The sequence below is a fragment of the Carassius auratus genome, unplaced genomic scaffold (genome assembly GCF_003368295.1).
Source record: "Carassius auratus strain Wakin unplaced genomic scaffold, ASM336829v1 scaf_tig00215454, whole genome shotgun sequence".
NCBI classification, from domain to species: Eukaryota; Metazoa; Chordata; class Actinopteri; order Cypriniformes; family Cyprinidae; genus Carassius; species Carassius auratus.
The window spans coordinates 7501-32500 of record NW_020528096.1 but is presented as its reverse complement, the minus strand read 5'-3'; the positions used below and the strand labels follow the sequence as shown (position 1 = coordinate 32500).

The 25000-nt window shown below is 34.9% G+C and overlaps 2 protein-coding genes across 2 annotated transcripts in view; both read left to right on the top strand.

Moving 5' to 3' along the window:
• LOC113094858 (neurexophilin-2-like) overlaps positions 1-14406 on the top strand; it is a 43271-nt gene extending 28865 nt beyond the window's left edge. Inside the window, exon 2 of the mRNA XM_026260477.1 lies at positions 13346-14406. Within this exon, the coding sequence (XP_026116262.1) occupies positions 13346-14143 (798 nt within the window). The 3' untranslated portion in view covers positions 14144-14406. The remainder of the gene's footprint in view (positions 1-13345) is intronic.
• A 2554-nt stretch (positions 14407-16960) lies between these two features.
• Positions 16961-25000, top strand: part of LOC113094862 (serine hydroxymethyltransferase, mitochondrial-like) — a 14604-nt gene continuing 6564 nt past the window's right edge. The window contains exon 1 of the mRNA XM_026260488.1: positions 16961-17110. Coding sequence (XP_026116273.1) covers positions 17078-17110 — 33 coding nt within the window. The 5' untranslated portion in view covers positions 16961-17077. The remainder of the gene's footprint in view (positions 17111-25000) is intronic.

The following is a 25000-nucleotide window of genomic DNA, read 5'->3' as shown; positions in this document are numbered from 1 at the left end:
CCAGGCTGTTTGTCTCTTTATCCTGCTGTTATGACAAGAGCTGCAACGAGCGCGTCTGCTTTTAATGAGATTCTTCACTTTCAGAGTCAATAATCAGAAAGCGCTTTACACCTGAACTCATTTACCACACACACTCACACACACACACACTCACACACACACACACACACTCACACACACACACACACTCACACACTCACACACACACACACACACACACACACACACACTCACACACTCACACACACACACACACACACACTCACACACACACACACTCACTCACACACACACACACACACACACACTGTCACACTGAACCAAATCTGTATTCCGGATAAAAATCTGATCCTACCAATAAATAATATTACCATCACTGGACATTTCAATGTTTCATAAATAAAACAACGTTCTCACAACGATTTTAATAAATTTAAGTTGTCCCCTAGAGCTGCAGCTTACAATGAAATCAGAGACTGTCGAGCCGTAATAGTGCATTTCTGAAGATTTTAAATATATTGCATGGTATTTTTGCTCATTTTTTAAGCATTAAATGCATCAGTGCAGCTGGAACATTCTGCTAAACGTTGAGTAAATGATGAGTTCCTGGCTGAACTCTTCCTTCATCTTTCTCTTTCTTTCACTAATAAGATCATCTTCTTCTTCTGTTGTGGTAATTCAGTCTCTCACTTTCTTCTCCTCCACATTTTATTTCTGTGTTATCAGTCTCAGCTCAATTTCTCTCGTCTCTGATACTTTATTGCTCACTCACTCTCTTTCCATGATAATCTCTCTCTCTCTCTCTCTCTCTCTCTCTCTCTCTCTCGCTCTCTTCCCAGCGGTTTATCTCTTTTCCTTTGGGCTGTATTTCTCGTCTCATAATTAAATGTCATTTTCATTTTAAAGGAAAAGGCAAAAGTTTCTTACGAGATTATTGTCAAAATAAAGAGTTCTCAAACTATTTCTCTGTCAGTGGAAGCAAGAGGAAGCGTTAAACTCTACTGTCCTGAATAAATGAAGTTTGGATTTAATGGAAATTTTAATGTTTTTAAAAGAAGGCTCATCTGCTCATCTGTGTTTATTAGATCAAAAATAGGGTGTAAATTGTGAAATATTATTCTAATGTAAATCATCTGTTTTCTGTGTGAATCTGTGTTAAAGTGTAATGTATTTCTGTGATGCTCTGCTGTATTTTCAGCATCATTCCTCCAGTCTTCAGTGTCACATGATCTTCAGAAATCAGAATAATATGATGATTTACTGCTCAAGAAACATTTCTGATTATTAGCAATGTTGAACACAGTCGTGCTGCACAATATTTTTGTGGAAACTGACTGAAACAATACAATTATTAAAATGTTAACTTAGATTAAAATGAAAACAGAAAAGAAAAAGAAAAACAACACCTGATTTGAAATATAGCATCTCAATGACAGTAAAGCAGCACTGATTCAAATGATTAGAAATTCAGTGTTTCATCACAGCAATAAATTACATTTTATTTTAGATTTGTGTAGAAATCACTTATTTTAAATTGTAATAATATTTAACATTTTTACTGTACTGTTAATCAATAAATGCAGCCTCGGTGAACAGAAGATAATTATTATAAACTTTTGATTGCTAGTGTAACTTAACTCATGTTTGCTATGTTTCCATGTGATCACTAAACTCTGAATATTCATCTTTGTGTGTGTGTGTGTGTGTGTGTTTGTCTTTGAGTGTGTGTGTGTGTGTGTGTGTGTGTGTGGTGATAGAGGACCAATGCTTCAGCATCTTAGATGGAAATAAATTCCGATTGCATGAAATAAAACTCCAATTAGAGTTGTAGAGTGTTGAGAGTGTGTGTGGTGTTTCTCGTGATCCCATCGCTCCTGTGGGACGGTCAGCGTGGGCCGGACGCTAACAGAGGCGACCCGAGGAGGCGATGCGCTGTGGATCGATGCAGACTCGGCTTAATTGCGGCGGTTTGATCCTGTGCCGTGTTTCCGGCTCCGCTGCCTCATGAAGACTTTCTTAAGATGCTTTCTGCTCATAGTGTCTCAAATGAAGTTAGTGATTATTAATGGCCTCTCCTTCTGCTCTCGCTGCACCAATAAAGCCATTTCCCTCCACCGCTCGCGATCTCAAGCCACCGTAATCAGATTTTCTTTATATTAGATTCCCTGAGACATACATATGTATACACAGTTCGTCTGGCTGGATTACTCCATCTTCTGTTCGACTCGACGGGTTATTATTCCTCCTCGGTGCAGAGATGGCGCATAAAGAAGAAGGAAAGCCTGAGCGTGTTATACATCAGGAGAAATGCTGTATTTTGGTAATCGACAGCAGCTTTCCACTTGATATTGCTGTCTGCAGACTTGTAAATGTATCACTCAAATTGAAAAGCTGCTAACGACCTCCTCCTCTCGTCTGCGGCGCGTTATGAACTCTTATCTGTCCTCCTAACTGCTTTCAGGACAGAAATTCTGCTTTTTTTAATATCGTGCATTTTTGGGTGAATCTCACAATGGCAGGTCCAGGTCACATATCTGTATGGAAACTACATTAAAAAAGCAGAATGATATTTTCCACAAATGAAGCATATTTTTACACAGTGAAGTGTTTTCACTTTTTTAGCATAAATTCTTTACACTTTTTTATGTTTTATTATCATGCATTATTGAATGAATCTTGCAAATTTTTGCAGAAAAAAATAATAATATCCATTTTTGCATGATTCAGATTTTTTTTTTTTTTTTCAAAATAATAATTTTCTTTTACATAAATTCTTTTTACTCTTAATGCATCAAATTTTGTTAATTTTTTTTATTATCATTGCTGATTCTCACTATACTTTAGTAAATTATTAGTTTTTTTAATTACAGTGGTGAACCTCACAATGGAATGTCTGCACAAAATCTACCAAAAAATTAAAATAATATTTTGCAGGTAGAGAATGAAGCTCATTTTAGCATGTTTTTTTTTACCACTTTCTTCACCCAAATTCTCATTTCTCTAATGCATACTGTATATGTTTACATGCTTTTTTCATTTTTATTCTATTCATTTATTTTTGGTCAATGCTGATTCTCATTACTGTGATTTTTTTAATGTTTTACTATCATGCATTATTGAATGAATCTTGCAAATTTATGCTGCAAAAAAATCTATTTTTGCACGATTTAGAATTTTTTTTCTTTTTTTTTTTTTTTTTTTTTTTGCAAAATAATATCATTTGAACCCAAATTTTACATATGTTTTTCTATTGTTAATTTAATTATAAGGTGTATTTTTATTATTTAAAAGCATAAAGCACTATAACAGTCTATTCCATGAGGTATAAACAGCATTTATGTTTTTCACATTAGAAATCCGGAGGGGATAAATGTTATTTTGCCATGAAAATAAAGTCACAGTGTACAAAAGAATCATAATAGTTCTACAAACCCAATTACTAAAAAGTTGGGACACTGTACAAATTGTGAGTAAAAAAGGAATGGAATAATTTACAAATCTCATAAACTTATATTTTATTATTATTTATTATTTATTATTATTATATTTTAAAGTATATTAAAATAGAAGCCATTATTTTATATGTGACAGCAGTGGAATCAATAATCAGTGATGATGTGAAATCATCATTGATCGGCATTGGGCTTGTACTGACCTGAAGGCGTCTATCATAGAGGTCAAAGGTCACCAGAGCAGATGAGATGTGCAGATGCTGACCATGTGCTGACCCGCATCAGTCAACGATGTGAATGTAGAAATCACTGTATATGAGCTTGAAATTAGTTTATTTGATCAAAGGTACAGTAAAAATTGTGAAATATTATTCTGATGTAAATCATCTGTTTTCTGTGTGAATCTGTGTTAAAGTGTAATTTATTTCTGTGATGCTCCGCTGTATTTTCAGCATCATTCCTCCAGTCTTCAGTGTCACATGATCTTCAGAAATCAGAATAATATGATGATTTACTGCTCAAGAAACATTTCTGATTATCATCAATGTTCAAAACATTATTATTTTTGTGGAACCATGCTACATTAAATTTTTCAGGATTCTCAGATGAACAGAAAGTTCAAAAGAACAGCATTTATTTGAAGTAGAAATATTTTGTAACATTACAAATGTCTTTTGATCAATTGAATGTGTCCTTAATGAAAAAAAGTGTTCATTTATTTTATTTTGTATAAAAATATGGATGGATAAAACATTTTATATTGTATAATTGATATACTACTATAGTTTTTGTTATTTAAAAGATTGTATTTTTATATATATTCTGGCTTCATGTTAATTTTAGTTCAAGTTGTAGAATTTTTAAAAAATATATCTATATAATTTTTTAACATTTTTATTTCAGAAAAAAATAGCTTTGCAGCTAAAAAAAATAAATAATTTTTTTGAATATTTGTATTTATTTTATTATAAATAAACTAACATTTATTAACTATAGCAGCCACCACTAAGTTTTTACAATAAATTTCCATTATAACGTGTTAGTTGAAGGCCTCCCGTTTATTTACCGCAGTTATTCCCGTATGTTTCCATGTGGCCGTGTTTCATTTCTGAGGTCAGCGCTCAATAATAATCTTCGTTACAGCTGCGGTGAACGATGCAGTTCCTGCATTGAAGTGAGAAACGAGTGTTCAAACGCACTTCCAGTCGTCCTCCGCTCGATACACATCCATCATCAGCTCTTTTTTAATCTGTGTTGTCAGTGATCAATATTCTCTCACTTATACCACTTTAATCAATCGCTCTGATCGGTTCGATCCCACAGACACGCGCAGCTAAATTAATTTACTGATTGAATACATTAGGAGCCACACTGATGAATGTTGTAACAAACGGAGACCTGCTTGTGTTCAGATGATGAGCGTGTGTTTGGACGTTTGCGGATGGGAATCTGTAATGAAGACGAGAGCAGCTCGTGTGTGATGTGATGTTTATTCTCTGCTGCTCTTTTGACCCGATCACTGAAGCTGTTCATTGAAGTCTTCATTTAAGATCTGTTAAGCTCTGACAGTCAATGCACATATTTACTCGCCATGGCATGATATTTTGTTACAAAACACACAAGAACCAAAGATGTTTGGTGTCACAGTTTGAAAATGTGCTGCTTGATCTTTTAAGTGAGGAGTTATTGTGAGATATAAAGAGATATAAACTCATAATCACAAGGGAAAAGTCAAAACTGTGAGAAAAGTCAGAATTCCAAGAAGAATGGCAAGATAACTAAGAACTGTGAGAAAAAAGTATAAATTGTGAGAAAAAAAAAGTCAGAATTGTGAGGAAAAATAATTACAAGAAAAAAGAATTGAGAGAAAAGTCTGAATTGCAAGAAAAACTGATTGCGAAAAAAGTATGAATTGCAAGAAAAAAAATAACGAGAAAGGCTGACTTGCAAGAAAAAATTATTATGCGAAAAGTCTTAATTGCAAGAAAAAAGTAAAAATTGCGAAAAAAGTGAAAATTGCAAGAAAAAAATAATTGCGAAAAAATTCTGAATGCAAGAAAAAATAATTACGTGAAAAAAGTCTGAATTGCAAGAAAAAATAATTGCGAGAAAATTCTGAATGCAAGAAAAAATAATTGCGCGAAAAAAGTCTGAATTGCAAGAAAAAAATTATTACGAGAAAAATCTGAACTGAAAAATATAATAATTACGCGAAAAGTCTGAATTGCAAGAAAAAATTATTACGAGAAAAATCTGAACTGAAAAAAATAATTACGCGAAAAGTCTGAATTGCAAGAAAAAATTATTACGAGAAAAGTCTGAACTGAAAAATATAATAATTACGCGAAAAGTCTGAATTGCAAGAAAAAAATTATTGTGAAAAGTCAAAATTGCAAGAAAAAATAATTGAAAGAAAAGTCAGGATTGCAAGAAAAAGTCTAAATTGTAAGTCAGAAACGCAAAGAAAAAAGTTTATTTGCAAGAAAAGTCAAATTGCAAGAAAATGAATTGTAAGAAAAAAGTCGGAATTGTGAATCAGAATAATAATAAGAAAAAAAATAATGATAAAAAGTCACCATTTTTTAATCCATGTCATTCTTTATTGTGTGTGCGCACAAGATTTTCTTGACTTGTTCTTTATTGTTTTCCAGTATATCTCTGATGATGAGAACAGAATAACGTCAGATATTAAGCGGCAGAAGCATCTCTGTTTCCAGTCAATCAGTCTTTATTAATATTCACACGCTCTCCGGACTAAAGACGAGAAGCAAACAGAGCAGAAGTGACACAAGGACAGATCTGTGTAAATAGAGCAGTGACAACAACATGAAATGAACTGTATAAATAGAAATGTCCCGGAGAGACAGCGTATGAATTATGAACATGGCTCTAGATGATGTGTGTTATTGATCCTGTCTTCACACTGATTACAGCAAATGTGCTTTTCTTGAGTCATTGATAATCATTTCTTCGCTCTAATAGTACATGTGCAAAATCCAATTGTGTTTTGGGTGTTTAATTATTCTGTGTTTCTGTCTTCAGCAATTAATACTGAATCCATCAGGACTAAACACATCGCAGAATCAATGCACTGCTGATTTATTATCGATTCATGTTTTTCATAAGCACAATATCTGTACATACTTAAAGCCATAAACATGAAATGATTCTTTTAAAAAAAGCAAATAAATCCAAATTGGTTTTAATTAGAGTTGTCATCTTTATCATATTTCATAGTCATATTGTATGTTTGTTTTTCATTTTTAAAGACTATAAAAAATGTCAAATATTTAATTATTATATTAAATGTTTAAATATAATAAAATATTGTTATACAGTTTAAATATAATTAAATATATATTTTTTTATTTTTTATATTTATATATTTAAATGTCTGTTTATCAGACTAAAGTCAAACATTTTTGTTTGTTATTTTTAAAGAGTTATTTGGTAAAGTAATAATTACATTTAAATTTTAAAATGTTTAAATGTAATAAAATATTGTTATAAAGTATAAATATAATTAAATATATTTATCATTATTTTGACTTTTTTTTTTTTTTTTTTTTTTTTAAACATTTGTTTATTGATTTTCAAGTGACATAACAAAATCAAGAGGTAACAAATCGGGTGTCAAGACAGTGTCAAGTACAACTGACAAGAAAAAATAAAATAAAAATAAATAAAAGATAAGGAATAATAGTAATAGTTTAAATGGTATAATTTTCTTGTAAAAAAATAATAATAATAATAATAAAAAAATAAAAAAAATATAAAAAAAATATATAAAATAAAATAAACAGAACAAACCAAAAACACAAAATGGTCACCACCCACTAAATAAAAGTCCAATATGTTCACTTACACATAGATTAATAAAAACATCACAGCATTCTACAAATTCACACAAGAAGAAACTCACAATTAATAGACAATCAGGGTGACTACTCTGGAATAGCCGTAAAAGTCAATCCCTCAACATGTGCAAAAAATGGACCCCAAGTTTTATTAAACTTTGCAAGAGAACCATGTATCGAGCACCTAACTTTCTCCAACTTCACAAACTGAAGTATGTCCCTGATCCAAGACAAATGAGAAGGCGGTGCAGGAGACTTCCACCTTAATAAAATCAAACGTCTAGCCAAAAGGGAGACAAAGGCTACAAAGTCAGCTTTATATTTAGGAAGTTGCAAAGTAGGAGGTAAAACTCCAAACAAAGCCGTACATGCTGTTGGATCAAATTGAACCCCCGTACAAACAGAAATAGAGTCAAATATCTGCGTCCAAAAATTAAATAGTGAAGGACAAGACCAAAACATATGAACATGGGTAGCTGGAGCCTGATGACATCTAATGCACGTGGGATCGACATTGTTATAGATTTTGGAAAGCCTCACTCGAGTGAAATGGGTACGATGTAGAATCTTGCACTGGATCAAACCATGTCTAGCACAAACAGATGAGGAGTGAACCCGATGCAAAATGGCAACCCACAGCTCCTCCGAGATTCCCTCTCCTAGATCCTCCTCCCATTGGGTTTTAATTTTATGCTGCGGGGTAAGCTGCAAAGAATAGATGAGATTGTATAAACGGGAAATCGCACCCTTAAGGGTAGGCAATGGGGTTAAAAAGGAGTCGATTAGAGAGGCCACTGGGAGATTTGGGAAATTGGGGCTAAGATTGCGAATGAAACTACGAACTTGAAGGTATCTAAAAAAATGCTGTTTAGGCAAATGGAATTTCTCTGAGAGTTGCTGGAAGGATGCAAATGTACCAGCAATATACAAGTCCCTAAATGCCTTGATGCCATAATCAGACCACAAAGAAAAAGCCCCATCAATTAAGGAAGGATGAAAAACAGGGTTAGCTGATAAAGGTGCTAGGAAAGAGAAGGTCTGTAAACCAAAATGGCGTCGAAATTGCTTCCAAATTTTAATAATGGATTTAACTAAAATATTGTTGCAAAAAGGGGAGGGAGAAAAGCCAAGAGGAGCGTGAATGAGGGCAGTCAACGAAGCAGGTTTAACAGAAAACATCTCCATACTCAACCATGTAGGAGGAACTGGTGCCCCCTCCAGAGAAATCCAAAGCTGAATTACTCTAAGGATGGAAGCCCAGTAATAAAACCTCAAGTTGGGAAGGGCCAAGCCCCCAAGGGTCTTAGGTCTCTGCAACAGCTCCTTTCGCAAACGAGGGACCTTCCTGTTCCATATAAACTCAGTGATTAACTTGTCTAATTTTTGAAAAAAAGACTGAGGAAGAAAGATGGGTATGCACTGGAAGAGATAGGACAATTTTGGGAGGATATTCATCTTAACCGAATTGACCCTGGCCATAAGGGAAAGAGGCAACAATGACCACCGCTGAAAGTCCATCCGTATCTGATCTAACAAAGGGGCAAAATTATAATGAAACAAATCTTCAAATCGGTCTCTAATCTGGATACCAAGGTATTTAAAGCCAAATGGGACAATTTTGAATGGGAAACCCTGAGCCGCATTTTGGGCATCTTGATTTAAAGGAAACAGCTCACTCTTGTCCAAATTTAGTTTATAGCCTGAAATCTGACCAAATGACCTAAGAATGTCAAGAGCAGCTGGAACGGAGACAGAGAGATTGGAAACATATAGTAATAAGTCATCTGCATAGAGGGAGACCTTCTGTTCAAGACCATATCTTGTTATTCCAGTGATGCGTGGCTCTGAACGAAGCGCAATAGCCAGAGGTTCAATAGCAACAGCAAATAAAAGAGGACTTAGAGGACAGCCCTGACGAGTGGAGCGGTGCAAAGGGAAATAATCTGAATGGGTGTCATTAGTTCTGACAGAAGCCACAGGGGATGAATAGAGCAACTTAATCCAAGAAATGAACTCCTGGCCAAAACCAAATTTCTCCAAAGCGTAAAAAAGATAGTTCCACTCCACTCTATCAAAAGCCTTCTCCGCGTCTAATGAAATTACGGCTTCCGGCCCCATTGAGGTGGAAGGATTATAAACAACATTGAGAAGTCGTCTGAGATTAAAGAACCCATGTCTGTTCTGGACAAAACCTGTCTGATCAGCAGAGATTATCAAAGGCAAAACTGATTCCAGTCGCAGAGCAAATAATTTAGACAGAAGTTTTACATCTACAGGTAAAAGACTAATTGGACGGTAACTTGAACAGGAAAGAGGGTCCTTATTCTTTTTTAAAAGTAACGATATGGAGGCCTGATTAAGAGTGTGAGGTAATTTAGAAAGAGTAAAAGATTCATTGAACATTTCTAACAAAACTGGTGCTAATTTATCAAAGAAGGTCTTGTAAAACTCGGTCGGAAAACCGTCCGGACCTGGAGATTTTCCAGACTGCATAGAAAATGTTGCCCTTTTAAGTTCATCTATGGTGATCGGACCCTCTAACTGCTCAGCAATATCAGCATCTACCATAACCAACTCCAGTGAGTCAAAAAAACTCTTCAGGGCTGACATATCAGACCCAACCTCAGAATTATATAAAGAGGAGTAAAACAGTTTAAACTGATCATTAATTTTTTAGGATCAGTTGTTACACCAGAAGGAGTATGAATTTGTGGAATCTGCTGAGAGGAGGAAGCCTGTCGAAGCTGATGGGCCAAAAGTTTGGTCGCCTTATCCCCAGATTCATAATAACAATATTTAGCCTTAAATAAGAGCTCCTCAATCTCTTTAGTAGAAAGAACATCAAACTCAGCCTGAAGAGAGAGACGATCCTTATATATGTTAGGGGATGGGGAGGAAGCATAGATATTATCAAGCTGGGAGATTCGTAACCTCAAATCCTTTAATTTTTTTTTCCGTTGTTTGTTCTCATAGCTGCTGTATGAAATAATTTCACCTCTAATGTATGCCTTCAAAGTCTCCCAAAGAAGGGAGGCTGAGATACCTGGAGTTCTGTTGGTAGTAAGAAAAAAGTCAATTTGATTAGAAACAAACTTAACAAAATCCTCATTAGATAGCAAGCGCGTATTGAGACGCCACGGGGGGCGTATAAGTTCACGTTCCTGTATGAATAACTCCAGTGTGGTCGGAGCATGATCTGATAATAGAATAGTATCATAAGAGCAAGACTGAACAGAATGGAGAAAACGGTTGTCCAGGAGAAAATAATCAATACGAGAAAAGGAGTGATGTACATGAGAAAAAAAAGAATACATTTTACCAGACGGATTAAGAAAGCGCCATGGATCAGAGACTGAGAACTCATCCATAAAGGATAAAATGGTCTTAGAAGACCTTGAGGGCACACCTGGTCTAGTAGAAGAACGATCTAATACAGGATTAAGCCAACAGTTGAAGTCACCCCCCATAATAAGTAGATGTGTGGACATGTCAGGTAATTTGGCGAACAATTGATGGAAAAAATTGTCGTCGTCCCAGTTTGGACCATACACATTGGCCAGAATCACAGAATTACTATATAGCTGTCCCGTAACAAACACAAACCTCCCATTGGGGTCAGCTATTACATTAGAGCACACAAAAGGAACCGATTTATGAATCAAAATTGCAACACCCCTAGATTTAAAATTAAAACTAGAATGAAATACTTGACTGACCCACCTCCCCTTTAATCTGATATGGCTGGAAGATTTTAAGTGAGTCTCTTGAAGGAAAACAATATGGGCACCTAATTGTTGAAGATGGTGAAGAACTTTGCTACGTTTAATAGGCTGATTTAAACCATTACAGTTCCAGCTAACAAATTTGAGTCCTGTCCCTGAATGTCGTGGCATCCTAGACTGCTGCATGCTAGTCAAGTGTTAGTATACACTGCAGCATGGAATGTATGAATGTAACAGTCACAGAAATAAATTAAAACATGGGCGACCTGACTAACCAAAATACAAAACACACAGCGAGAGAAAAAGAGAGAACTCCCCACACCCCCACCCACCACCCCACGAGCTGAAGCGTCTTCCCAAACAAGACGCGAGCAAATCCTACAAACTAACAAAAACATCCTAGCACGCTCCTTTAACAGCACAAACCAATAGTGCACATGCGAGTTGTAATAAAGCATAAAAAAAATATATAAACAAACACAGTATCAAAATATGAAAAGTGACTCAAGTCCAAGTGTCACAAACCTAAAGCAGTGCAGTTTACCAACAGAAAACGGGTTAAATTAACTCCGTTTACCAAACAGACTGCCAGCCGCTTTCAAATTGTAGCTCCAGAAGAGACACCAGACTTTAAGTTCACCTTGACAAAGTCCATTGCAGTGGCTGGGTCCTCAAAGTTGTGTGTAGCTCCACCGGGAAGAGTGATCTTCAAAATCGCAGGAAACATCAATCCAAACTTCACTCCAGGACACGAATGTAACAAACGTTTTACGTCCGTGAATGCCGCACGTTTCTTCGCAACTGACGAAGTATAGTCAGGAAAGAGAAACAGTCTTTTACCTTGGTGGAGAAAAGGGGCCTCGCTGGCCCGGCGTAAAATGTCATTCCTCACGTGAAAAAAGTGCACACGAATCACAAAGGGTCGGGGTGGTTTACCATCACTGGGCTTGGATCGGAGAGTGCGATGCGCCCGATCGAGCAGGGGCAACTCCTCCAGGCCGAGGGAGTCCATCAGCAGCTGGGCAATAAATTCAGTAGGGCGCCCACCTTCGGCCCCCTCCGGCACACCTACCAGCCGTATGTTGTTCCTCCTCGCTCTACCCTCCAGGTCTTCACACTTATCGGTCAGCTGTTTAACCTCGGCTTTTAGCGTGGAAACTGTTGAATCCAGTGAAGTTAGCAGGTCACTGTGGTCAGTGCACGCGCGCTGCAACTCCGTAATAACTTGATCATGGGAGCTGAGTTTTTGTTGCATCGGTTCAATTGCGTGCCTAAGCTCCTCTCTTACCGAAGAAATGTCCGCTCGAAGCTCGCATGACAGCGAGTCTATTTTGCCGCAAATATCCCCTTTCAACTGATCTAACATAGCCCGGAGATGATCCAAATTGGGCGCACACTCGGGGTCCGTGACTAACTTCGGCGGAGATGCAGGCTCAGTCGAGGGAGAAGCTTTATTAGCACGGCCTGTGCGAGCCGAGTTTCCACGTGGAGCTGCCATTGTCGGTTGAAATTCCCCCAAAACACACCAAAACTGACAAAGTAATCGTCACAATTTTGCACCAGCCTAATTAATGAAAATAAACTGTATTAAAGAGTTAAAATAAACACAAACTCGCGGAGCGAAATGGAGACACGTCTTACATATTCGGTGTCCAACCACGCCCCTATTTTGACATTTTTAAACATTAATTTTAAAGTGTTATATTTATATATTTAAGAGATTTTTTATTTATTTAATTATTAACTTTAAATTTTAAAATGTTTAAATATATTTCAATATTGATTAACCTCATTTATTATTTTTACATCTTATTTCTTATTCCAAAGAAATCTTCATGAATTATTGCATTTACATTTCGGATTGTTTAAATGTAATAAAATATTTTATAGTTATTTTTATGTTTTAAGTATTATATTGAACAAATATTGAAATATTGAAATTTTTCATATTTGTATATTTTATGTATATATATTTTTGTATTACATATAGAATTATCAAATTATAAAATGTATCAAGTTTTTTCTTTGATGCCAAAAATCATTAGGATATTAAGTAAAGATCATGTTCCATGAAGATATTTAGTAAATTTCCTACTGTAAATATATAAAATCTTCATGTTTGATTAGTAATATGCATTGCTAAGAACTTCATTTGAACAACTTTAAAGGTGATTTTCTCAATATTTAGATTTTTTTTCTCCCTCAGATTCCAGATTTTCAAATAGTTGTATCTCAGACAGATATTGTCCTCCTCACACACCACACATCAATGGAAAGCTAATGTGTGTGTGTGTGTGTGTGTGTGTGTTTGCAGGTGCATGGCTTGGAGAAACACGTGGGCAAACCTCTGGATTATCTGGAGCAGGGAGCGTCCAGCACAGTCTTCAAGAGCCTCCCGTACTCTGTTCCCGCTCCGTCAGGAGCCGTCAAACCTCCACACCAGACCTCCAGGATATTCTCCACGCTGGACCACACGCCCACGAAGCCCAAACCACCCACCTTCAGCTTCCAGAACCCCTACGAATGGGTGCGAAACCAGTCTCATCTCCAGGACCACACAGGCTACCGTCCCAAACGCAAACCCTCCCTCAAAACCTCCATGAAGACTAAAAAGATCTTCGGCTGGGGCGACTTCTACTTCAACGTCAAGACGCTCAAGTTCAGTCTGCTGGTGACGGGGAAGATCGTGGACCACGTCAACGGGACGTTCACGGTCTACTTCCGCCACAACTCCTCCAGTCTCGGGAACGTGTCGGTGAGCATCGTTCCTCCGTCCAAAATCGTCGAGTTCGAGGTTCTCCAGAAACCCCTTCACCCAGAGATCCAGTTCCACCAGCAGCACCAGTCCACCGTCGACCCCAAAGACATCAAAGCCTTCAACTGTCGCGTGGAGTACGAGAAGACGGACCGCTCCAAGAAACCCAAACCCTGTCTTTACGATCCATCGCAGACCTGCTTCACTGAAAACACCCAGTCGCACTCGTCCTGGCTCTGCGCCAAACCCTTCAAAGTCATCTGCATCTTCATCTCCTTCTTCAGCATCGACTACAAGCTGGTGCAGAAGGTCTGTCCGGACTACAACTTTCAGAGCGAGCATCCGTATTTGGGATGAGGCATTTTCCATCTGCGTTTTATTTTGTATATGTGACCCTCACTCTTAAAAATAAAGGGGCTTCACAATGCCATAGAAGAATTTTTAACATCTGAAGATTATTGGAACTAAAAGTGATTGTTTTGTGAAGCAGCTTTGTTTTTAACAGATCTGCAGCACAGGAGCAGTCTTAAGTCACTCGGATATATTTGTAGCAATTACCAACAATACATTGTATATGAGTCAAAAATGATACATTTTTCTTTGATGCCAAAAATCATTAGGATATTGAGGAAAGATCATGTTCCATCAAGATATTTACTTAATTTCCTATCATAGATATATCATATTTGATTAGTAATATGCTGAGAACTTCATTTGAACAACTTTAAAGATGATCAAGATTTCAGATTTTTAAAATATCTCATTTACAAACTGTACATCAATGGAAAGATGATTTATTCAGCTTTCAGATGATGCATAAATCTAAAAAATGATCCTTGTGACTGGTTTTGTGCTCCAGGGTCACGTATGGGAAGATTCGGCCGAATCCCTTCAGCTCTTAATATTGGTTTCTTTATGCTTTCGTCTGTTTCCGTCCATCGACTGTTAGACCAACACGTCGTTTTTCTACTGATCCTGCTCATGTCTCTCAGAATGGAGATAAAACCAGTTGAGATCTGGTCTCTAATGGTCTGATCAGGGTCTCAACGTACATCAGACTTCACTAGCTCGGATGATGATGATGATGGAAATATACTATAAAACGTGGATGAAAAATATTGATTTTTGATATCACTCATGAAGAAAGGTGATTTATTTTCTTTAGAGTGAATTTGTTTAGGAGCATGAATCAGTTTTGACTTCAAAATATGATTAATTTGTGATTTTAAGCAAAACCTTAATGATTTTCCCAGTGCTGTCATATGATTAATTGCGATTAATTGCATCCAAAATAAAAGTTTTTGTTTGTATAATATATGTGTGCATACTGTGTATATTACATTGTATATATATATATATATATATATATATATATATATATATATATATATATATATATATATATAAGACATGCATTTATATATTTAAGAAAAATATGTTGTTTATATATTAAATATATTCGTGAGCTATATAATATAAAATATAAGAATATGAATAAATAAATGTGTAAATATATATATATATATATATATATATATATGTATATAATGTAAACAAAAACTTTTATTTTGAATTAATCGTGATTAATTGTTTGACAGCACAAGATTTTTCCCTTAAAGCTTCTTAGAGAAACACTTTTCAATTCTTGAAATAAACCCTTTTTTCTTTTCCTCTGAAGAAGATTTTTCCAATATAAAGAACGATATAAGTTGGATGTTAAAGCATCTTCTTGAAACCTTGATTCCCATAAAGAACCTTTATTTTGTAGAACCATGTGCAGATTGATCAAGCTTTCAGGAGAACCAGACTATTAGAGTCGTTATCGGTGGAGTAATGAACAGATCTGAATGAATGTAGCTATCTAACAGAATGTGTATGAATCACCTTTATATATAATGAAATTAAAGACATAGCTTATCTATTTACTAGCTCTGAATAAAGCTTGAAGAGACACAGACGGAATGATTCCCTGTTTCTAAACGGAAACATCTTTCTTTATTTTCGGACACCGATCAGTCTGTGAATCGGAGAGATGAGAGGAGCGCAGAAGTATTGCTTGATGATGTGTATAGTATACATGGGGAAAAGTGTGTGTAAATAATGTATCACAAATAAATAATTAAATCTAACCGGTCTGACCTGCTGTTATTATCATGATGATGATGATGATGCTTTAAGAAAATCTTAATTATTGGGCATTTAGTGTAAAAAGTGCATTTTCTGTACACAATCAGGTCTGAATTCTGATCACATCGCAGAAGCTGAAAGAGAAAACATGCTTCGTTTACTATTAATTGCTGACGGTTCGTTACTGGATTGATGGTAAGTGTGTGTTTGTGTTCATGGGGTGGGGTATTTTTCATTATTTTGATATATAAAAAAAATCCAGAATAAAAATTAAAGATAAAAACTAAGTTGAGAATATATTTATGATAGTTCATCATTATGATGTATCCTCTTTTCATTAATGTAGGTTTATATCAGAATGATATTAGCATGAACACATATGTAAATAAATGCAATTACATCTGAAGAAAGGTGTGGAACTTTAACTCAGAAACTCCTTGTGTACTTCACCAAAAATTACATTGAAATGAAAAGTGACACGATTCACAAGTATTTTTGTGTGTATGTGAAAAATACAACAATAATCTGTTTTATTTACAATTTAGAAAGAAAATAAAAATAAATGTCTCTATAACTAATGATGCAATGATTTAATGTAATTACAAGCATTAATTTCTGCAGTTTACTGTACTTTTCTGTCTGAGAGTTGTTGAGGTGCAAGTCCATGTAATCAGCAAATATTAAATAATTATTGGTCAGTGCATGCAACCTTTATGAAATTGAGAGATTGCATGGAAAACTACAGGAAACTCTAAGCTATTATTTAAAAAAAAAAAAAAATCAAATAACAAAACTGAAAAAGAAATTATATATATATATATATATATATATATATATATATATATATACTATAACTTAAACTGTTTAAATTGTATTAAACACCAGAAAAAAGGGAAATAAATGATTAAATCTAATGCAATCAACTTAATAAACAGATAAATTGAGATGTAAGGAACACTTCCCAGGTTTTGTGTAAGTTCTGACGTCAGTTTGTAGTCCAGTGTCTTGAACTCCCGACTGCGCGACTGCCTCCTCTTCTATGACAGGACTACATTTCCCATGAGCACTCGCGCTTATCGTTAATCTACTGTCATTTAGGCGACGGACGAAAAACGTGCGAACGCAAAAGCCTGCTGGATCCTGGAGAAGTTGGGTCGATTTACCATGTTAACTCTGACATTGAGACAACTAATCAGGGTGAGTTTATACATGCACGAGCGTGTTATAGCGCACAACAACAACAACAACAACAACAACGCAAAAGCGTTAAAACCGCTGAGGTGTTTATCACATCAAGAACAGCGGTATTATTCATCAGTGTCAATGCATGATAGAATATGCATCAGAAGCGTTTTGTGTCGATGCAGACCCGTGCATGAGTCGCTGGAGGCTCGGATTGACGTGGCATGCGTCATCGCGTTTTCTTGGGTTTTTAAAGGGCTGTTATTTAAAAGCGTGATTTGAGTTTGTAGTTTTTTAGTCCAGCAGAAGTTTAACAAAATACGATTTTCAGATGCATGACGATCTTTGACCGTTTTGAATTTATTGTGGATTTGTGAGCTGTCCCTAACTCAAACAGTTACACTAACTAGTGATGTAAACACTACTTCAGTGTTAACTAGTCTGGTCATACTAGTCAGATGATGCAACTCTCACATGCATCTCAACACATTCACATGCAATGTGTTATTTACCCTATCTCTTGCTTTAGCCTGGGTTTTTACATCTGATATTTATGGAAAACTTGTTTCTAACATTAGATTAAATTCTTTTTGAAGAGATAATTGTGATTTTTTTTTTTTTCAGGAAAAAGTCAGAATTGTGTGACTAAAAAGTGGCTTTTAAATTTGTTTGATGAAACAAATAGGGGAAAAATCAGAATTGCTAGATTAAAAACTTACTTCTGAGAAAACAAGGATGAAGTTTCTATTTTGCAATTCTGAGAAGGTTTTCAGAACTTCATGAAAGGAGTCTGTGTTGTGAGATAAACCGTTTTCTTCTTCAGTCTGAGTGTGTTTTATCTCTTCTGCTGTTATAGAGATCAGATGTGTTTCAGTGCAAAGTGCAGCACAATATTTCAATGCCACCGACTCTTACAGTCAGATAATAATAATCGGTTTTATTTGTCAGTTTTTACTTGTGCAAGCTGTTAAACAGACTAACACTAACTGTTGTGACACACGATTGCATGCTTTTATGAAACTAGACAAGTTTATTCCTATAGCACGTTTCATGCATACTGGTAATTAAAAGTGCTTTGCATAAAAAAAAGTACAGTAATCATAAAAAAATATTTCAAAACTTAAAAGGAGTTAAAGATTGATTTCAAATCAGTTAAGAATAGAGTTTTGAGTCTGGATTTAAATGTGGCTCATGTTTAGCACATCTGATCTCTTCTGGAAAACTGAAGTAGATTACCTGCTAATTACTGATAGTTCGTTAAAGCTCAGGCTACCGTGGTATTCCCGTCTGATTATCGTAATATGTTAAAGTGTGTGTGGATCGTCTGTTTCACGTGCTTTCATGCTTTTGCTGTTAAACGCTGAAACAAATGCATCTTTTGTGTTTGTCGATGACTGATTTAATCTGATTTAGTGAAGGGCATTAGTTAGTAGCTGCTTCTGTTTTGTAGAAACAGTTTTCTGAGCAGAAAATCACAATGTTTGTATTTCTACAATCGATTCTGAAGTGTTTGACCGTGATTGTTCAAGTGTTGTTGCATCAAAGAATAAGCTTCTTTATCTTGTTTTCCAGTAAAAAAATAAATAAATCTTGCTTTAAGCATAACATGTACAATGCTTTTGCAAAAAAAAAAAAATTATATTTTTTAAACCTGAGTTAAAAAGAAAAAAAAGAGTGATTTATAAATGGTTTATAGTATTCTCTTAAAACATGTCATAGTATCTTAAACACTTTTTCTTCTTAAGTATAAATTATTTTAAGGATGTTTAAACCTTTTTTGTTGGCACTGGCATGTTCCTAAGAAATGCATGAACCAATAATAATAAAAAAAATTCATGCAATGCAAGTTTGCTTTGGGTAAAAAGAAATTACAAATTAATTAAATAAAAATAAAATATATTTTTATTTTTAAAATATAATTTGTTGCAACAGAACTCTGCTGTGAATCTGATATTAATTTAAAAGCATATAAACATATAAATAAACTGTTGTGATGTTAAAAACAGGAGCTATTTAAAAAATATATATATATAGTATATTAGTCTAAAATGAAAAAGGGTTTAAGCATAAAAACATTAAGTGCAATACTGCTTTAAATTGTTGTCCCACTAAAAATAATTAAAAATATAGCTGCAAGCAGCGATGTCGGGCTCAAGCCGTCAGTGCAACGCCACCCCGGTGGCATCGGGAAAACTGTGCCCAGCGGGCATAAGCATTTACAGTAACCCTCTGACAATCAAGTTTAAAGGGATGCGGCAGTTAAAGGGTTAATCCGACCAATCTAGACTTTGAAATCACATACACAGAACAATATATAGAACTTTAGTAACACCTTATTTTTATATTTATTTAAAGATGTATTACTGCTTAATAATGACTATTATTAAGGGAAAAGGCTTTATAATCATGAACTATTTACTAATGCTTAGCTAATGAGTGCAGTTATTATAAAGTGTTACCAATGCATTTACTAATGTTAACAAATTAGACATTATTTTACAGTGTTACCAAATCCTTAAATATTTTATTAGTGTTTTGTAATGATTTTAATGACCTATAAGCATTTGTGAAATAGTTTTGCTTGCATTGCAGCTTTATCTGTCAGTTGAAGAGTTTTACTGTTACATCCATGAGATTAATAAATGTCATGTCACAGGTTGTCATAGGTCAGTATCAAATGAGTTTGAAATTATTATTTGCAGCACAAATAAGGATTCTTAGGATGTTTTTAAATCCCTAAAACTGTCAGAAAAGGATAAGGCCTAAGAGATTTCTTAACCTGTAATGAAAGGAAAAAAACGCCACCATTAGCAACAACAAAAACAATAACAATTTAAAATACAGATTTTTTTTTCCTGATTATTAAAGGGATGATTAGGTCTCTCTCTCTCTCTCTCTCTCTCTCTCTCTCTCTCTCTGCCAGACAGCCCCTCCCTACAGTCCACACACACTGTCAGTCACCAAAAATTCACAGTCACCAACCCCCTCACACTCCCCCTCCCTCTCCCCCTCCCTTTCCTCACACAGAGTGGCCAGAGTGAGATCATGTCAGTTGAGAAGTCTGACAGTTTTCACATTTTCTTTTATCCATACAGTGTTGTAAAGTCGTGAAACTATCCATATTTACTCAGAATGACTTGTCTTCTATGTGTACATTTTTTTGAAGTGTTTAGAAGCTGCACTTTAAAACAATAAAAGACATTTACTGGTTCCTTTTTTACTGTTATTTCAAAAAATCACCACGACAAAACCATTTAAGCTATCCAAATTCATTCGCAACTGTTCTGTAAGATAAATTCTTTAAACAGTGGTAAAAGAGGATGTGGTGCTGATCCTTCAAGAGTCACTCAAAACTTATCTGTCCATAAAGCCTATTAAGAATTATTCTTAATATACAGTATTTCACAATACTTCAGCATGTTATTCTAATTAAGTGAGGGTCATTTTATCAGTAAAATACATAAAATACATATTTTTCTTTGAAAGATCTCTATAAATGATTTAAATCATAATCGTTTCTACAATAATTATTTTAAAGTAATCCTATATCTCCATCTAGTGGCAATTATTGGTACTAAGAATTGCGAGCTTGATTTATAAGTTATGATAGTTTTAATTTTATGCTGGCTCCTGAACATAATAAAGCTATGAAACTTATTGTGCTTCCTTCAAATGATGACTTCTACTTATATAAAAAAATATGAAGAGTTGGAATGAAAAATTGTAAAGATATAGTAAAATAACTATTGTATTTTTTTTATGTTACTTTAATAAATCGCTATGGCCACAACATTTAAGGTATCCTAAACCCATTCACAATTTAACATCTTCAGTATATTGGCATCATGTTGAAAAAGTTTGGTGTGAACTACTCTTCTTGGAGGAGTATGAATTCATTTACAGTCTGATTTTATCATAATTCCACAATAACATTTCTGAGTTCTGTATCAATCAGTGTTGTTGTTTGTTTATTTTTATTTTTTTATTTTTCATAGGAAGATAACTGACCCTTTACTCTCCTTTTTAACAAATGTGCTTATAAACCAAGGACAAGCTATTTATAGCTGTATTTATAAACTGCTTACTACTGACTATTAATATTGGGACAAGGCTTTATAAAGCATGAACTGACTATTTACTAATGAGTGCAGTTATTATAAAGTGTTACCAATGCATTTACTAATGTTAACAAATTAGACATTATTTTACAGTGTTATTAAATCCTTTAATGACTTATAAGCATTTGTGAAAGCATCTTAGTCTTGATCTGTGAGCTGAACAGTTTTACGGTTACATCCATGAGATTTTAAAAATGTAGATACATGTCATGTTACAGGATGGAATAGGTCAGTATCAAATGAGTTGAAATTATTATTTGCAGCACAAATAAGTATTTTTAGAATTTTGTTTTTAATTCCTGAAACTGTCAGAAAAGGATAAGGCCTAAGAGATTTCTTAAGCTGTAATGAAAACAGCAATGTTAGCAACAACAACAAAAAATAACAATTTAAAATACTTTTTTTTTTTTCTGGTGATTAAAGAGATGATTAAGTCTCTCTCTCTCTCTCTTTCTCTCTCTCATTGTGTCTGCCACTCAGCTCATGCCCATCCCCCACTCACACACACACACACACTCAGTCAGCACGCATACATTCCTCAAACAGAGGGACAGAGTGAGTTGAGATGTCTGACAGTTTTTTTATTTTCTTTTAATCATACAGTGTTGTAAAGTCATGAAACTATGCATATGTCCTCAGAATGATTTGATCTCTGTATGAATTTTTTGAAGTGTTTGGAAGCTGCAATTTAAAAATACAAGACAATTAATGATTCCCTTTTTACTGTCATTTCAAAAAATCACCACGACAAAACCGTTCAAGCTAACCAAAATCTGTTCGCAATTTAAGTTCCTCGATGTTTTTTCTTCATGTAGACCTAGTTTGGTGTGTATAGTGTACTTCCCCTGTGAGGAGTATTCATTAATTCACAACTGTAAAATCTCAAAAATACACATTCAAATCAAAATAGCCGACTTCCTGTTGATCGTAGCTTATGACTGTGAATTAGAAAGTTGTCCGTCTTGATAAGAACAATTTATGTACCAAGTTTGGTGTCTGTAGCTAAAACTAACCCCCCCACTTTTGACAAAAGGTGGCGCTATAGAGTGCCTCATTCACGCCCTTTTAAAAGCTTTTGCCATTGTCTAGCTATCACTAATACTGATATGTGTTTTGAGTTTCATGTAAATCTGAGCTTGTTGTCTGCCTCAAACTCACCATAACAGAACATTCAAGTTTGACACGTTGCCATAGCAACACTATATCAGATATCAATATCCCCACAACAGATTTTCATCGGCCGTGTTTTGTCATTATTCTGATGAAGTTTTAAGTAAATCGAGTAAAAATAAGATGCTGAATTCAAAGCATTTGGAAAATGACACACTTCCTGCTGCCAGTTGGTGGTGCTATAACGTTGACTCTTAATAGTCACATATATACAATCGGTATCATACAACGAACAAACCCATGAAGTTTGATCAAATTCAGGAAATGTATGTGGATGTTATTAGACATTTCCTGTTTCTCATTTCTCGCCATAAGTTCCACGCCTCGCCACGGGCAAACCGTTCGAGATATCAAAAATCCCCTCGCAATTTTTCATCCTCAATGTCTTGAGATCATGTTCACCGAGTTTCGTGGCGAACGGGTTGAAAACCTCAGAGGAGTATTTCAAATTCCAGAGCATGCTTTTTTTAAACAGCCCTGAATAGCTGACTTCCTGTTGGGCGGAGCCTATGACATAAAGTGTGAAAGTTGTTCGGCTCAAAGAGATCTATAAGTGTACTGAGTTTCATATAAATACATGCAAGTGTGTGTGAGCTATGGTTCAAGATTTCTGACTGTGTTCCAGGGGGCGCTGTAGAGCCCCTGTGCCACGCCCGGGTCCCAGCCTCTGCGGCGTCCTGATGGCCGCAGATTCCAATGTGTGTGCCAATTTTCAAGAGTTTTTGAGCATGTTAAGGCCCCCAAAAACCCCCGGAAGGTTTAATAAAAAATAAAAATAATAATAATAATAATAACAAGAATAATCCTTAGAAGAACAATAGGGCTCTTCGCCCCTTCGGGCTTGAGCCCTAAATATAAAAATGTTTTAATTTAATTGCAATTTTGTCTTCGTTTTTTTTTTTTTGAGCAAAAAATAAACGTGATATGAATCATTCAGTGTAACAATCTTGTCAGGAATATTTACAAAAAAAAAAAAAAAACAATTTCTGACATTAAAAGACGAATTACTTTCACCCTAAATACTAATTATTTGTAATTTTACATTTTTAATATTAAATAATTTTTTTTACTCCTTTAAGACACAATCACATTTAATATGCTCCCTTATTCTTTTATATATTTTAATATGTACACGTCAGAATAAACATGTTGTTTGAATCTTTACACATACGTTGTGTTACACTGAATGACAATGTTACATTATTTAAACAACATTTTGACTTTTTTTGTTCTCCAAAAACTTAATTGAAGCCTTTAAAGTAGACACATACTTATTTTCAATTAGTTTTTTATGGACATAAACATCTTTTGTAAATTTCTCTTAATGTCTTTGACCCATATTCTCTGAAAACTATGATATCTTTGTATGTGTAAATGTTACTTGTTTAAAGGATGTTTAAACGAACAGAAATAGTGGTGTTCTTCAAACTGGACGCAGCGCTCGTGGTTTGATCTTCTTAAGCAGGTTCATGAAGAGCCACACTTTCATTTATTAGAGTTTGACGTCATCTTATCAGTCGTCTCTCTCTCATAAACATCCACTCAATGATTAACCTGCTGTTTTACATGATGTGCCAGAGCCAATCAGACGCAGGCTTGGAGTCCACGCCTCTCATTCCTGCAGGTTCATCTGAATCGGAGGAACTCCGGAGATCACTGAAGGTCAAAAGTATCTGCCAAATGTAACTATTTATTGTAACAAAACTGCTGTGAATGTGACGCTTATTTTAGTATCCGTTGTTTAAATTAGTTTTTATTTGTTTTACTTGTAGTTTTAGTTTTTTAAATGTTTTAATATAGTATACATATTGTTATTTTTTGTGTTGTTGTTATTATTTTAGTACATCAAATTAAAAACATCAATACAAATGCACTGGCAACTAGTGAAAATAAAAGTTTGCATTTTTAGATTTAAATTTTTATTTCAGTTAACTTTTTTTTTTTCAAGTTACAACATTTTTTTTTTTTTTTTTTTTTTTTTTACTCAATAATATGAATTCTAAGACTTCTCTAAATCTAACTCTTATCTGGAGATGGATGTGAGTGAAGAATCACTCTGAATGATTCACTGAGCTGATTCAGAATGATTCACTGAGCTGATTCAGAATGATTCACTTAGCTGATTCAGAATGATTCACTGAGCTGATTCAGAATGATTCACTTAGCTGATTCAGAATGATTCACTGAGCTGATTCAGAATGATTCACTTAGTGAATCAGCTTGCTTCACTCATGCGGTGTGCTTTAAGCTTACGATGAAAACATGATAGAAAGATGTGTTTAATGTTTTTGAGTCCAGTCTTACTCTCCCAACAAGACACAAAACTCCCTGAAACAGTTTATTTTGCTGTCGGGAGTCAGTATTGTTCTGAAGATCCATCAGAATCATTTAGTTCCAGCAGGTTTTACCAAAATGGACAGTGAACCTCTTCTTGATTCTCAGTCTGACGTGACATCATCACTGTGCGATCAAAACCTCACGCAGATGATTGAGCGACTCAAGCTCATTTTCATATTCAGATTGTCACCTATATATTCAGGCATGCTGAATAATTGATCAGGATATATTTGTAATGCTTTCATCTCTATATCTAGCTGCTAGAGTCCTGGTTTGAAGC